Raw genomic sequence first — 17500 nt, 5'->3', positions numbered from 1 at the left:
AGGAAACATCCATACGTTTACATTGCCAAAGCAAGCGTCACAAATAAAATAAAAACAGTTGTAAATGGGAACATACAGTATACAGCCATTGTAGATCCACACATCAGTATCCCAGCAAACATTTTGAGGTATATTAGACGTCTAATATACCTCTAAACTTATACTAGACGTCTAGGTTTATACGTATAAAAATGGTCTACCAGAGGTGTAGATATGCAAGTTTTTTAGACGTTTTTAGACGTCTAAACTTAGACTAGACGTCTAATATAAGTTTATACCTGGGTCTAAATTTAGACTTCTAATAGACGTCCGGCCGTTAAGGTCTAAATATAGACGTCTATTAGACGTCTAAATTTAGACCCAGGTATAAACGTAGACATACGACACTTGCATATCTATACCTCTGGTAGACCATTTTTATACGTATAAACTTAGACTTCTAGTTCAAATTGTTTAGTGGGATGGTTCGTGCCATGCAGCAACAATACAAACTGTTTAGAGAATTCTTGTGTTTTTTTCACATGGACTTAATGACCTCCCTGGAGGACCTGTACCTCTCATACAGACACTCCTTGGACATTATGACTCATAAATCTATGGTGCGTGAACTCATTGAAATAAATATTTAAAATATTTAGTTCCAGGGACCCCCCCCCAGAAGCAAAATTTGAGTTACAAATGTTCGCTTAAAAAATACATATATTCAAAGATGTCCACACATTTTCACCAGTGCCGCGATGTGAGCTTGTAGATCTGCTATTTTTCAATAGCTTAAGTATAAAATAATTAAGGCTTGCAATGGATTCACCATCATGACAAACCCCTGTTATTCTGGGTATTTTCCTCCTGTATAGAAAGTCGATGGGAGCCCAACTTGATTTGGCCGCTGTGGCAACCCCGAAGGTCGCCAACTCGGGCAACCTAGCTAAATCATTAGAGCATGCCCTGGGCTACATCTGTGCAAAATGTGGCGCTTTTAGACTGATTAGCACGAAAAATCCCAAAGGCCTCCGACTATTGGTTGCATGGCTCCACTAGCTTAGCTGAGCGGGTAGAGTGGACGCCGAAGGTCCCAGGCTCGATTTCCCGGCCTGAGCAAAAATAAATAATCTGTACCGATTTGATTGTGTGTAGGGAAGGGGTTCCCAAACTTTTTTGTCTCAGGGCACCCCATAAATATTTTTTTAATCTGAGGCACCCCTACATTATAATTTTCACTCCCAGCACCTTACATTTATAGCCTATCGTTGTTCGTTTTGTATTCATCTATAAAATGTACTAAACTAGTGAAAACAGCAGATCTACAAGCACACAAGCTTGTAGAGCGTTGTGCTTGTAGATCGGCTGTTTTCACTAGTTTTGTGCAAGAGTCTTGTATGATGAAGCAGGGCTTTGCTTTACCAAAATAGGTACGCATTTGAAACTTGGAGGTACAAGGTTTCTGCCCGACAGTGACGATATTTTAGTGATTGTGTTGCGAGGAAAACGTTGAGATAACAGCCATTTTGGTTAGAACTGACTGAAAATAACTTTGTACTTCAAGTTTAAAATGATACTAAGTGTCCAAATGAATTCCAAATATTATCAAATTATCTCGCGGCACCCCAGGACTGCCGTCGCGGCACCCCAGGGTGCCCCGTCACCCACTTTGAAAACCCCTGGTGTAGAGTATTAGCGCGAGCGTGCGTGCGTGCGTGCGTACCTGATGTGTGTGTCCATGCGCGCCACGGTCAGGTACGCGGCCAGGTTAGCGGTGTAGGAGGAGCAGACGATGAGTGTGAACATCCACCATGAAGCCATGACCAACCTGACCGCCAGGCTGGAGATACTGTCCACACCTAGAGATACGCACGCACGCACGCACGCACGCACGCACGCACGCACGCACGCACGCACGTGCACATGCACATCGCACACACACATCGCACACACACATCGCACACACATCATTTATTTATGTCCACAAAAGAGATACAAGTACAAGGACACAAATATTACAAGGTGCTGTAAATAATGTACAGTCAGCAAATCCTGGACAAATATCCAAAAACCACACACCATTCAAGGGTACAAATAACAACGCCTTTAGTAGATAGCCGATAGTAGAAGAGATTGCACAGAACTTTGCAAGCCGTTTAGCTGCTTTTTTTGGCATCCCAAGTTGTTGGAAGCCTCTTACAACCAACCTATGTACATGTCCAAGTCACACACACACACACGCACACGCACACAGACACAGACACAGACAGTCACAGACACGCACACGCACACACACACGCACACACAGACACAGACACAGACACAGACACAGAAGCACACGCACACGCACACGCACGCACACACACACACACAGACACATGCGTGCACACGCACACACACACACACACACACACACACAAACACACACACACACACACACACACACACACACACACACACACACACACACACACACACACACACACACACACACACACACACACACACACCAGGGGCGTCAATTGGGTATGGCAGGGGGTATGCAGCTGCCAGGGGGGGGAAATAAAAGTTACTTTTAAATATAAATAAATCCATGAATGTCTCTTTGTCTATCTGCGCTGGTTATTATGTTGTTAAATTACAGTAAAAATAACTACAAATTTAACAAAAAAATGGTCACTTTAACAAGGTATTATAATTATATTCTCCACAGAATGGTATATTCCCAGGTTCCGCAGGTCAGCTGCACAGGTGCAATGCATTATTGTTAATTGTGGCACGTTTACTAACATGCCAAGTTTAGCTGCACTTGAGCAACCGTTCCAGGCTGCCATATCCAGCCCAAGAAACCATAGAAACCTGTGTAAAAAATAAAATAAAAAAAAATGACAAAACTTCATTGTGAAAATAGCCGATCTACATGCTCACAACGCCTCGCGCTGCGCTATTTCTATTTTCACAATAGAACCGTGTTATACAAAATGTAATGCCTCTTTTCCATGAGGACTTCCATCTTTGCCATGCCTTAGCTTTTGCTGAACTGACGCCACTGACACACACACACACACACACACACACACACACACACACACACACACACACACACACACACACACACACACACACACACACACACACACACACACACACATTGCTCAAGTACATTTTTTTATTCCTGACTTTTACTTGTAACCGAGTATTTCTACATTGCAGCATTGGGACTTTTACTCAAGTACTAAAAACACAAAGTTCTTGTTCCACTACTGCTACTGACCCTGACCCTGTCTATCAATGATAAACATCCCATGAAGATCTGCATTCATGGAGATGTTTCACAGTGGCATCAGTTCAGCAAAAGCTATGGCAACATGACTGGTGTCAGTCATGTTGCCATACCTTAGCAACAGGCATGATACATTTATTTTAAGAAGTACATTACATTTTTCTACGGTTTCTTGCTATAGTAAACGTGCCACAATTAACAACAATGAATTGCACCTGTACCATTATGTCAAGATGGGTAGAATACGTAAGCGTATAATACCTTGTTAAAGTGACCATTTTGTTAAATTTTGCATTTGTAGTTATTTTACTGTAATTTAACAACATAATAACCAGCACAGACTAAGGGACATTCATGGATTTATATTTAAAAGTAACTTTTATTTCCCCCCCCCCCCCCCCCCCCCCTGGATCCAGGGTATGGCAGCTGCATACCCCTGCCATACCCAATTGACGCCCCTAAAGTTTCGAATCGAATCGCATCAAATCATTCTGTATGTAGCATTTATCATCTCTGAATCGAATCGTAGCCCATGTATCATATATAGATAGACAGATAGATAGATAGATAGATAGATAGATAGACAGACAGACAGACAGACAGACAGACAGACAGACAGACAGACAGACAGACAGACAGACAGACAGATAGACAGATAGATAGATAGATAGATAGATAAAGCAGAAAGCACATTAGTAAGCTTGCTGACATAAACATGAACTCAGACAGGTTCATGTGAACACTCTCAGAGTTACAGAGCAGACTGCAGTCAGACTGTCTGGAGACACCAGTCTCATTAAACATTTATATTATAACGACCATCATTAATACATGAATTAATTACATCCTGATCCATGGGGGGGGAGAGAGAGAGAGAGAGAGAGAGAGAGAGAGAGAGAGAGAGAGAGAGAGAGAGAGAGAAAGAGAGATTGATTGAATAGGCACGGTGGCAAATAATTATTCAAAATATTGCTGTGCCAACACCCTAGGTGGGGTTGGCAAAATGGCCTTTCTGTGTGGAGTTTGCATGTTCTCCCCATGTCTCCTAGGGTAGATACCCTCACAAAAACACGCAGTAATCCTGGTCTCTATACTGCCTCCCCCTGGCCAGCCTGATGGAGGGGAAAGGAACTGGTTGGAATAACGTGTTCTATCCACGCGCTACGTCCAACCGGGTGAAACTCCCCCCTGTCAGGTGAAAAGTAGTGGCTTGGACTCCTCATGCATAGAAGGAAGCATGAGGTCAGTCCGTTGCTCTCCCCAGGCGTGGCAGAGGGAGAGCAGAGCCCAGGATTACATTAGATAATTGTCACAGAGTGAGAAAAAAGAGAAAGAAATGGGTTGCAAAAATCGTGGGATAAAAAAAATAAAGGTAGGGTAAGTGATTTAATTTCATTCAAATAATAATATGTGTCTATTTTCTGATAGTACTAGTTACTACAGAGTGTTATGTTCTGATAGTACTAGTTACTATAGAGTGTTATGTTCTGATAGCACTAGTTACTATAGAGTGTTATGTTCTGATAGTACTAGTTACTATAGAGTGTTATGTTCTGATAGCACTAGTTACTATAGAGTGTTATGTTCTGATAGCACTAGTTACTATAGAGTGTTATGTTCTGATAGTACTAGTTACTATAGAGTGTTATGTTCTGATAGCACTAGTTACTATAGAGTTTTATGTTCTGATAGTACTAGTTACTATAGAGTGTTATGTTCTGATAGCACTAGTTACTATAGAGTGTTATGTTCTGATAGCACTAGTTACTATAGAGTGTTATGTTCTGATAGTACTAGTTACTATAGAGTGTTATGTTCTGATAGTACTAGTTACTATAGAGTGTTATGTTCTGATAGCACTAGTTACTATAGAGTGTTATGTTCTGATAGCACTAGTTACTATAGAGTGTTATGTTCTGATAGCACTAGTTACTATAGAGTGTTATGTTCTGATAGTACTAGTTACTATAGAGTGTTATGTTCTGATAGCACTAGTTACTATAGAGTGTTATGTTCTGATAGTACTAGTTACTATAGAGTGTTATGTTCTGATAGCACTAGTTACTATAGAGTGTTATGTTCTGATAGCACTAGTTACTATAGAGTGTTATGTTCTGATAGTACTAGTTACTATAGAGTGTTATGTTCTGATAGCACTAGTTACTATAGAGTGTTATGTTCTGATAGCACTAGTTACTATAGAGTGTTATGTTCTGATAGTACTAGTTACTATAGAGTGTTATGTTCTGATAGCACTAGTTACTATAGAGTTTTATGTTCTGATAGTACTAGTTACTATAGAGTGTTATGTTCTGATAGCACTAGTTACTATAGAGTGTTATGTTCTGATAGCACTAGTTACTATAGAGTGTTATGTTCTGATAGTACTAGTTACTATAGAGTGTTATGTTCTGATAGTACTAGTTACTATAGAGTGTTATGTTCTGATAGCACTAGTTACTATAGAGTGTTATGTTCTGATAGCACTAGTTACTATAGAGTGTTATGTTCTGATAGTACTAGTTACTATAGAGTGTTATGTTCTGATAGCACTAGTTACTATAGAGTGTTATGTTCTGATAGCACTAGTTACTATAGAGTGTTATGTTCTGATAGTACTAGTTACTATAGAGTGTTATGTTCTGATAGTACTAGTTACTATAGAGTGTTATGTTCTGATAGTACTAGTTACTATAGAGTGTTATGTTCTGATAGTACTAGTTACTATAGAGTGTTATGTTCTGATAGTACTAGTTACTATTGTTGAAAAGTCTACTGCTCCAGTTGATTGCTCTAGCTGATCTAGGCCCTTTGAAGTCTGCTACAAGTCGGCTTGACCTAATTAATAATCTAAGCCCTTTTGAAGCCCCTAATTAAGCCACCTCATCAGCACCTGGTTAATCTGTTAGTTGTCAGTTACCTCCAGTTTGCCACTGTGAACAGTCACACATTTTTTCCCTCTGTGTTTGTGCGTGCATTACATGGGTGAGTTTAGTTTTCAGTTGTATTATCAGCCTAAAGAAACCTTGTTTGATGATTCTATGTAAAAACTGCCTATACTAATTCTTGATTTACTTGCATGCACAGTTGGCTGGATATTAATATGCATAATGTGGGTTGTTTGGGATACAACTGAATGTGTATTATTTTCCTGATTATTGGTATTATATAATTTGTGAGATTATTCGTGAGATTTATGATGCTATGTTGTTACTGTTTCAGAACCATATGCACAAGGGAAATTAAAATACAATTCTGGACATCCTGTGTGTTTTTGTCAACACCCTGCGGTGATTACACCTAGGAACACACACCCCATCACCTATCCATTTAACATTGGTCCTTCGAGCTGGAAATTGTGATTGCCAAGGAGATGTCCAGAATTCAATCTGAAGAGTTAGGACCAGATGTCCGCTCCAGGCGTGCCACCCAGCGCCATAGTGATCCAGACGTACTAGCTGCCCGGTACCAGCATGAGGGAGATGCCAAGAAGACACTCTTCACCCAATGGGTAGAGCTGGACAGGTGGGGCTATACAGTAGAGGATGTTGTGGATCGTGGAGAGTTGCAAATACCTCAATGTTCCTCAGATGAGGAATCCGAGTACAGCCAATCTGGAGGTGCAAAAGCCATGATAAAGGAGAGGAACAGGATGGATCAAAGGGAAGCTGCAGTGCCACTGCCCAGCAATAAAACTGCCACACGCACCAGTCGGCTCCCAGGAGCCGAGGGGCCACAGACCGCAGAATACAAACAAGACGGCGTCAATGACATGGCAGATTCAATACAGAGAATAAAGCTTAAACCCACCTCATCACGTCAGCATATGCAGCGACATGACCAGAAGGGCCCAACTCAGTCTGCCTTACCAGATCAACGCGTGCATCCAACAAAAGGTCAGCCTGAGCTGCAGCTCCATGCCCAGGCTAGTAGAGTCCCCAACCAGGAGGGCTATTCTCAACACAGAGAGCGCCATTACCGGTCCACATCCCCTCGCTCCAGGGACCACAGAAAGCACTGTTACCGGTCCACATCTCCTGACCCTTACAGCAGGGACCACAGACGGCGCCAGTACCGGTCCCCAGCTCCTGACCCTCACTTCAGGGACCTCAGACAGCGTCAGTACTGGTCCCCATCCCCTCGCCCTCACTCCAGGGACCGCAGACAGCATCAGTACCGGTCCCCATCCCCTCGCCCTCACTCCAGAGACCGCAGAAAGCATCAGTACCGGTCCCCATCCCCTCGCCCTCACTCCAGGGACCACAGACAGCATCAGTATCGGTCCCCATCCCCTCGCTCCAGACACCACAGATACCGGTCACCATCGCCTCATCAGCACTATAGATATAGTCAGCGGTGCTCTCCCTCTCGATATTCCTCGTCTGGAGGTTCTCGCCATCGCTCTCTTTCACCCCCAACTCAAGAGAGAATCTACAGGGGTCCAAAACCTTCAATCCCTGACTTTACAGCGGAGGATCCACGTCAATTTGCTAGACTGAAGATTGCACTGGAAAATATTCTTCCACAGGACGCTACGGAACGCTTTAAATACCAGATCCTGTTAGAGCACCTTAAGTTTGAGGATGCCCTTCTCATTGCTGATTCATACAGCAATTCCCGGTATCCCTATACTTACACCATGCGGTCACTAAATGAGTATTATGGACAGCCCCATCGATTGTCCCTACAAAGGATTGCCGAACTCATGGATGGCCCATGCATCCGCATTGGTGATACGTCGGCCTTCCGCAAATTTGGCTTGAGAGTCCGTGCATTGGTTGGTATGCTAGACCAACAAGGAGAGAAGGGAGCTTTTGAGCTCAAGTGTGGCTCCCACGTCGCTAGGCTCATGTCCAAACTGCCACATGATCTGAAGGCCAACTTCAAACGATATATCCATCCGAGCAGGAACCCGGTTCCGAATCTCCTAGACTTCTCGGAATGGCTGGAGTTTGAGCTGAAGGTGCAGCCTATGGAAAGCGAAGTAAGCAGGGAAGAAGCAAGGGATCACGTTGGTAGATGGAAGGAGGGAGGAAAGGAGCAGAGAACATCACATCGGACAGCAACAATTTTCCATAGCCTGGACGAAGCTGAAATTAGCCCTGCAACGGAAACACACTCAGAAGCCAGAGACTATGAGACGAAGATTTACTGTCAATACTGTGATAATCATCAACATTACCTTAATCAATGTACCAATTTCAAACAACTGACAAGTGAACTGAAGACCCAGTGGATTAAGTCCAATAATAAGTGCTGGAAGTGTGGAGGAAAACATCAGGCTGCACAATGTGGGTTAAAAGCCACCTGTCAGGCCTGTAAGGGAAAGCATTTAACAGTCCTCCATGACATCAACTGTACACCTAGAAGTGAGAGCCCTGTACAGCCCTCAGAAAGTCAGACCCTGTACCTGGACAGGCCAGCTGGTTGCAGTAAAGTCCTACTGAAGGTAACCAAGGTGCTGCTGCGTCACGGTAACCGTTCACTGATGACATATGCCATCCTTGATGATGGCTCAGAGCGAACGATTCTGCTACATGACGCTGCAGTGCATCTTGGGCTTAGAGGCCATCCAGAAGACCTCATATTGAGGACCGTGAGGCAAGATACTCAGGTGGTACAGGGAGCCAGGGTGTCCTTTACGGTTGCTCCCACCTTCCAGCCAGGCAAGAGATGTAAGATACAGAATGCCTTTACAGCAGAGAATTTGGGGTTAGCAAGACATTCTCATCCAGTGGCAGCCCTGAAGCAGAAGTATAGTCATCTCGAAGGCCTCCCTCTTCAGGGCTTTGATCAAGTCCGCCCATTACTGCTCATTGGCTCTGATCACCACCATCTAATTACGGCCCTTGGACCTGTGCGTTTTGGACCACCAGGAAGTCCAGCTGCCATCCGAACTAGGCTGGGCTGGACATTGCAAGGGCCTGTCAGCGGCCTTCAACCCCAACTTCCTGAACAGCAGTGCATGTTCACAGGCATAGTTTCCCCCACTGCAGATAACGTAACAGGTAGCAATAATCAGTCACTGCCTTCCCAGTCGCAAGCTCCAGACAAGTGGCCCACTGAATCTGAGTTGCCTGTAAGGGAAACCATACACCGTCCTAAGCAGGACTGTGATGACGGAGAAATATGGTCAGAAAAGCCAGCCACTTCAAACAGTCTGCTGATGGGGCGGGCAGACTCTGCTCTTCCACAAGTGGTATCCTTTATGTCTAAGATGCTCAGCAGAAAGCGTAAGAGTAACAGTCTGGTCCTTTCGGATCGTTCCCAGGCCCGCCGTATGAAGAGATACTTACCTGGTCTGCAGGTACAACACAAATGGGCCTTAGGTTCTGCCACAAGCCTCAAGGAGGGGACAGTTGTCGTGGTCACTGATCGACAATTGCCAAAAGCTCTCTGGCCAGTGGGCGAAGTGACCAGAGGCACAGCTGGAGCTGATGGGAGGATCCGAACGTTACGAAATTCCTTGAAGTTTGTACACAAGTCCAGTGAGCAAGCTTGTCTGCTTGCCATCCCTCCCTGACAAAGATAATTAAGACTTTTCTGTAGTGTAATTTACCATGTAAATTGGGGCGGGTGTTGAAAAGTCTACTGCTCCAGTTGATTGCTCTAGCTGATCTAGGCCCTTTGAAGTCTGCTACAAGTCGGCTTGACCTAATTAATAATCTAAGCCCTTTTGAAGCCCCTAATTAAGCCACCTCATCAGCACCTGGTTAATCTGTTAGTTGTCAGTTACCTCCAGTTTGCCACTGTGAACAGTCACACATTTTTTCCCTCTGTGTTTGTGCGTGCATTACATGGGTGAGTTTAGTTTTCAGTTGTATTATCAGCCTAAAGAAACCTTGTTTGATGATTCTATGTAAAAACTGCCTATACTAATTCTTGATTTACTTGCATGCACAGTTGGCTGGATATTAATATGCATAATGTGGGTTGTTTGGGATACAACTGAATGTGTATTATTTTCCTGATTATTGGTATTATATAATTTGTGAGATTATTCGTGAGATTTATGATGCTATGTTGTTACTGTTTCAGAACCATATGCACAAGGGAAATTAAAATACAATTCTGGACATCCTGTGTGTTTTTGTCAACACCCTGCGGTGATTACACCTAGGAACACACACCCCATCACCTATCCATTTAACAACTATAGAGTGTTATGTTCTGATAGCACTAGTTACTATAGAGTGTTATGTTCTGATAGTACTAGTTACTATAGAGTGGTATGTTCTGATATTACTAGTTACTATAGAGTGGTATGTTCTGATAGCACTAGTTATATATAGAGTGTTATGTTCTGATAGCACTAGTTACTATAGAGTGTTATGTTCTGATAGTACTAGTTACTATAGAGTGTTATGTTCTGATAGCACTAGTTACTATAGAGTGTTATGTTCTGATAGTACTAGTTACTATAGAGTGTTATGTTCTGATAGCACTAGTTACTATAGAGTGTTATGTTCTGATAGCACTAGTTACTATAGAGTGTTATGTTCTGATAGTACTAGTTACTATAGAGTGTTATGTTCTGATATTACTAGTTACTATAGAGTGTTATGTTCTGATAGCACTAGTTACTATAGAGTGGTATGTTCTGATAGTACTAGTTACTATAGAGTGTTATGTTCTGATAGCACTAGTTACTATAGAGTGTTATGTTCTGATAGCACTAGTTACTATAGAGTGTTATGTTCTGATAGTACTAGTTACTATAGAGTGTTATGTTCTGATAGCACTAGTTACTATAGAGTGTTATGTTCTGATAGCACTAGTTATATATAGAGTGTTATGTTCTGATAGCACTAGTTACTATAGAGTGTTATGTTCTGATAGTACTAGTTACTATAGAGTGTTATGTTCTGATATTACTAGTTACTATAGAGTGTTATGTTCTGATAGCACTAGTTACTATAGAGTGTTATGTTCTGATAGTACTAGTTACTATAGAGTGTTATGTTCTGATAGCACTAGTTACTATAGATTGGTATGTTCTGATAGCACTAGTTACTATAGAGTGGTATGTTCTGATAGTACTAGTTACTATAGAGTGTTATGTTCTGATAGCACTAGTTACTGTAGAGTGTTATGTTCTGATAGTACTAGTTACTATAGAGTGTTATGTTCTGATAGCACCAGTTACTATAGAGTGTTATGTTCTGATAGTACTAGTTACTATAGAGTGTTATGTTCTGATTGCGACCGTAAGGTCGCAGTTTAGTATCAAAACCTCCACCGGCCGTCGGTCGGTCGGTCGGTCGGTCGGTCACACGTCACACGTAACACCTTTGCCCTGCTCATATCTCCGCATCAGTATGACATCACACTGCTGATGATGTGGCGTGACATCACGCCACATCATCGGCTGAGGACTGTGTGATGTCATCATATCTCCATATATGGAGACATAAGTTGCTCATGCCCAAATATGGGCTGGTGAGGTCAGACTTAGTGTGATGCGTATGTTATCTCCATATATGGAGATTCAACTTCAATGAGTATATAAGACCGGCATTATCTACCGACAGCTGCTATAAGCCAACCCTGGCGATAAGGTCTGAGTCGAAGAAATGCTTCTTTCCTGGCAAGAATTGCCCCTTTATACTGTAGGGCTCGTTTGTGTATTGTATGACATCACACCACATCATCGGCTGAGGACTGTGTGATGTCATCATATCTCCATATATGGAGACATAAGTTGCTCATGCCCAAATATGGGCTGGTGAGGTCAGACTTAGTGTGATGCGTAGGTTATCTCCATATTTGGAGATTCAATTTCAATGAGTAACCATGGCAAACTGTCAACTGCCCGTATGTCTTGATAATTGGTAAAACAAACTTTTGGCCTATTTGTGGAGATAAGCGACCAACGGTCGCTTATCTCCCGATTAGGGAGTCTTACTGGTAGTACTAGTTACTATAGAGTGTTATGTTCTGATAGCACTAGTTACTGTGTAGAGTGTTATGTTCTGATAGCACTAGTTACTATAGAGTGTTATGTTCTGATAGTACTAGTTACTATAGAGTGTTATGTTCTGATAGCACTAGTTACTATAGAGTGTTATGTTCTGATAGTACTAGTTACTATAGAGTGTTATGTTCTGATATTACTAGTTACTATAGAGTCTTATGTTCTGATAGCACTAGTTACTATAGAGTGTTATGTTCTGATAGCACTAGTTACTATAGAGTGTTATGTTCTGATAGCACTATACAATAGAGTGTTATGTTCTGATAGTACTAGTTACTATAGAGTGTTATGTTCTGATAGTACTAGTTACTATAGAGTGTTATGTTCTGATAGTACTAGTTACTATAGTGTTATGTTCTGATAGTACTAGTTACTATAGAGTGTTATGTTCTGATAGTACTAGTTACTATAGAGTGTTATGTTCTGATAGTACTAGTTACTATAGAGTGTTATGTTCTGATAGTACTAGTTACTATAGAGTGTTATGTTCTGATAGTACTAGTTACTATAGAGTGTTATGTTCTGATAGCACTAGTTACTATAGAGTGTTATGTTCTGATAGTACTAGTTACTATAGAGTGTTATGTTCTGATAGCACTAGTTACTATAGAGTGTTATGTTCTGATAGTACTAGTTACTATAGAGTGTTATGTTCTGATAGTACTAGTTACTATAGAGTGTTATGTTCTGACTGGTACTGTTTGACAGCAAAATTCATATCGCGAGGCGTTGTGCGCTTGTAGATCTGCTATTTTTGTGTACAGTTCTCAGAATATGGACACTGGGGTTCAAGTGGTTAATATAAAAAAGGAGAAAAAAAAGTTTCTATCACTCAAAGATTTGGAGGACCCCCTGTAGTAACTCTGAGGACCCCCTAGGGGTCCCGGACCCCCCTGTTGAAGAATCTTGTTGTAGTATAGTAATGCATGACTGTGTGCAGAGATGGGCAGTATTTGAAATACATGTATTTGAAATACGTATTTGAAATACTTTTTTGTATTTTGTAATTTGTATTTGGCTGGGATGGAAAAAATTGGATGTAATTTGTATCAAAATACTTTCAGGTCTAGTATTTTCTGTATTTGAAATACAAAATACTTTTTAATGTAATTTTATTCTCAAATGGACACATTTTAAACATTCACAAAGGTTTAAACTGTAGGGGGAAAGACACATTTTCGCCAGTGGTGATGTCAGTGTTGAGCTCATGGTGCGCTCTGCTGGTGCACAAGGCACAAGTTGGCACCTCAACAGAGTGCAGTTTTAGTTATTATAAGGCTGGCAGAGCGGGTTTTGCACTCTATGAAGTACTGGCGCAGAGGCACCTCTGCATTCAGTCTCATGCCATAGTTCATTTACAAGATAACGGTAAAGTGGGTTCCAGACGATACCCGGTCACCGCCTCCTAGTAATTAATTTTCAATGAGAGGCGGGCGGCTTTTACTGCCGCGCAGCGAAGTTTTGAGGCCTGAGCCTGAGCTCTCACACACTGGTACACAGTGGTAAACATTTAGGCTGCCTGCTCAAGACAAACACCATAGTATGGTGAATTTAAGTGCCTTCCACACGATACGCGGTCACCGCTATGGCCGCCGCTTGGGTCAGCGGTTACCGCACGCGGTATTTCACAAAAATGAACACAATCCATCTCTCACCACCCGCTTATGCACGCACAAACAAGCACGCTCGCGGGGATTTCACGGGACCACGCCCGCTCGCCTCGCCGCCCAAAAACGTCTCCGCACGGCCCAAATAGCCGCCCGCCTCCCATTGAAAATGAATTACTAGGAGGCGGTGACCGCGTATCGTCTCGAAAATTCTGACAGGCAATTAATTTAATACTTGGCAGTCAATCTATAAAATTACTAATCATTGCATAATTTTTATAAAAAGTATTTATGTATTTTCAAAATACAAAATACGTATTTGAATCTTAAATACATTTCTCTGGCCTGTATTTATATTTTGTATTTTGATACATTTATTGACCCAGTATTTGTATTTTGTATCAAAATACTTTTCAATGTATTTTCACCCATCTCTGACTGTGTGTGCTTGTGTGCGTGCGCATGTAAACACGTGTGTGTGTGTGTGTGTGTGTGTGTGTGTGTGTGTGTGTGTGTGTGTGTGTGTGTGTGTGTGTGCGCTCACCCTGCTGTACCAAGGCCCCGTAGACCAACCAGATGGCGCTCTGCAGCGAGCCAGGTGCATTGTGGGACGGCGAGGGGCGGAGCCTGTTGAGCAGGAAGATGACTCCACCCACCACGGGGATCGTCACGGCAACGCAGGCCCACACGGCGGGGTCAAAGGGCGCGAGGAGAGAGAACATGGTCATCTTCTCCTCTGGTCTGCGGAGCAGGATCCCTACGCTATAATCTAAATACCTGTAATGTAAATACTCTATTACATTACCTGTAATATAAATACTCTATTACATTATGTAATCTAAATACCTGTAATGTAAATACTCTATTACATTATGTAATGTAAATACCTGTAATATAAATACTCTATTACATTATGTAATATAAATACTCTATTACATTATGTAATATAAATACCTGTAATATAAATACTCTATTACATTATGTCATCTAAATACTCTGTTACATTATGTAATCTAGGAGAGAGAACATGGTCATCTTCTCCTCTGGTCTGCGGAGCAGGATCCCTACGCTGTAATCTAAATACCTGTAATATAAATACTCTATTACATTATGGAATATAAATACTCTGTTACATTATATTATAGAGAACATGGTCATCTTCTCCTCTGGTCTGCGGAGCAGGATCCCTACGCTGTAATCTAAATACCTGTAATCTAAATACTCTATTACATTATGGAATATAAATACTCTGTTACATTATATTATAGAGAACATGGTCATCTTCTCCTCTGGTCTGCGGAGCCCTACGCTGTAATCTAAATACCTGTAATATAAATACTCTATTACATTATGTCATCTAAATACCTGTAATATAAATACTCTATTACATTATATTATAGAGAACATGGTCATCTTCTCCTCTGGTCTGCGGAGTAGGATCCCTACGCTGTAATCTAAATACCTGTAATATAAATACTCTATTACATTATGTAATATAAATACCTGTAATGTAAATACTCTATTACATTATGTCATCTAAATACCTGTAATATAAATACTCTATTACATTATGTAATCTAAATACCTGTAATATAAATACTCTATTACATTATATTATATTGTACGCTGTAATCTAAGTACCTGTAATATAAATACTTTATTACGTACGGTCTCATGTGGTCTATGACGTCAGACATCTATGATGTCAGACGTTAATTTGAAAGTGTCTTGGCCAGTGTAGGAATTTCATGGAGGCCATGGAATTTCAGTTTGGCCTTGTGCCCCACCAAAAAATGGTATGACCTGAGACCACAGTGGCCTTAATGCCCCAGCTGACTGGACCACTTTCTCCTCTGTCTCTTTCTGGCCATTATGTAGACAGTAGACACCAGTGTCTCTTTCTTGTCAATATGTAGACAGTAGACACCAGTGTCTCTTTCTTGTCAATATGTAGACAGTAGACACCAGTGTCTCTTTCTGGTCAATATGTAGACTAGGGTTTAATATTTTTCCCGAATTTAGCTCATTTTAAATCCCGGGAATTTTCTGACCTTATCCCGGGCTTCCCGGGATTTCCCGTTAAAAAATATATACATTTAAAAAAAGAAAAAAACGGTGCAAAACAGGTAGGCCTACGCCAATACAATTCATAAACTGTCACAAGGTGCTGTCAGATGTTTTAATTCTGGTTAAAATATATTGTGTGGAAATGCAAACCAACAGAGTAGGCTATTTCAATTTTAAAGTGGCCATTCGTGAGTCCAATTGACTGAGTGGAGTGGACACATTAATAATGCATGTGTTATTATTGGTTACATTTATATATATTGGCAATTTATGGCAAATCTCACGTTTCATAGCTGATTGTAGTAGGCTATTTGTTTCCTTTTTTTTTGCTGGAGAGTTGCTCATGTAAAAACGTTAAGAGCATAATTAATGCATCAATACGAAAGTAAATGTGCCATTATCATACATCTGTCAGTGTTTATTTTCTCCGCATCACTTAAAGAAGTAGCCTAGCCTAGTGAAAACAGCCGATCTACAAGCTCACAATGCAGCACTTTGCGCTGCGTTGTGAGATGGTAGATCAGCTATTCGATGACAGGCTTGCTTGACAGCCCACAGGGACTGGTAAAATCCTTCCACACAGCTTAAACAGACGACATGCTTGCATGGCTGGTGAGGATAACGTGTCAGGCAGTCTAATTGCCTCCGCGCTTCGAGTAAATTGTATTTTCTAACAAGAAAAAACATAACCTCCGGGACGACGGGTCCCGCAGCCAATTCCCGGGCGGGAATTTACGTGTGCCCTACCCGGGAAGCCCGGATCCCGGGATCCCGGTATTAAACCCTAATGTAGACAGTAGACACCAGTGTCTCTTTCTTTTCATGTAGACACCAGTGTCTTTTGTTGAGATTCTGAAATCTTAACTCTCCTGAGTTAAGGGCTGAGCATGGATCAGATTGTAAATACCATCATTTATCATTTTATTGCAGATTAGGTTATCATCCCTAACACTGAAGGCCTTCCTGCGCTGACATTTGGCCTTTGTGCCCTCAAAAAATGGACAACACCAAAGACCAAGTGGACTTGCCCCTAAAATGATGAAGTTCCAGGCATGGTCTTGTCCATATATGGAGCATGATGTGTGAGGGTTAGGTACCAATTAGACCCTCCAGAAAAAAATTGATTATGCCATCGCATAATAGCCAAAAACATGAGCACACTTTTCATGGCCAAAAGATGGGCACACTTTTCATAGCCAAAAGATCCCAGTGCACACTTTGTTGGGATAAATGTGTGTTCTCATCCATTGTGTTTTTGTGATGTGCACTGCGCATATATTACAAGGTCTATGACCAGTGTTCTGTGGTAGCGTCTTGATGACATATTTTATATGTGCCCACTGTGACTTGCCCGCGCACTTGGTAAACAGAGGCTGAAGAGACAACAACGCTGTGAGGATAGAACCAGAAAAATAAAACTATTTCAACTGAGTTCATGTGTGTGACCATTCCTCATTATGGCTACCAACGCTGGAAACCTAACACACTTTTCATAGCCACAAGATGGGCAAACTTTTCATAGCCAAAATATCCCAGTGCACACTTTTCATAGCCAAAAGTTGGGCACACTTTTCAGAGAAAAAATATCCC

General features: G+C 41.6%; 1 protein-coding gene across 1 annotated transcript in view; it reads right to left on the bottom strand.

Annotated features, from left to right (window-relative positions):
* Window positions 1-17500, bottom strand: part of LOC308302658 (glutamate receptor ionotropic, delta-1-like) — a gene marked incomplete at its 3' end in the record, with an annotated part of 243505 nt that overhangs the window by 12326 nt on the left and 213679 nt on the right. Inside the window, exons 13-14 of the mRNA XM_080746942.1 lie at window positions 14388-14620; window positions 1703-1838 (exon numbers count right to left, since the gene is read on the bottom strand). Of these exons, the coding sequence (XP_080603068.1) occupies window positions 1703-1838; window positions 14388-14620 (369 nt within the window). The remainder of the gene's footprint in view (window positions 1-1702; window positions 1839-14387; window positions 14621-17500) is intronic.

Source organism: Nannobrachium achirus (genome assembly GCF_963921795.1).
Source record: "Nannobrachium achirus genome assembly, chromosome: 18".
Classification (NCBI taxonomy): Eukaryota; Metazoa; Chordata; class Actinopteri; order Myctophiformes; family Myctophidae; genus Nannobrachium; species Nannobrachium achirus.
Note: the sequence above shows the minus strand (reverse complement) of the source record. Positions and strands in the feature narration are given on the sequence as shown.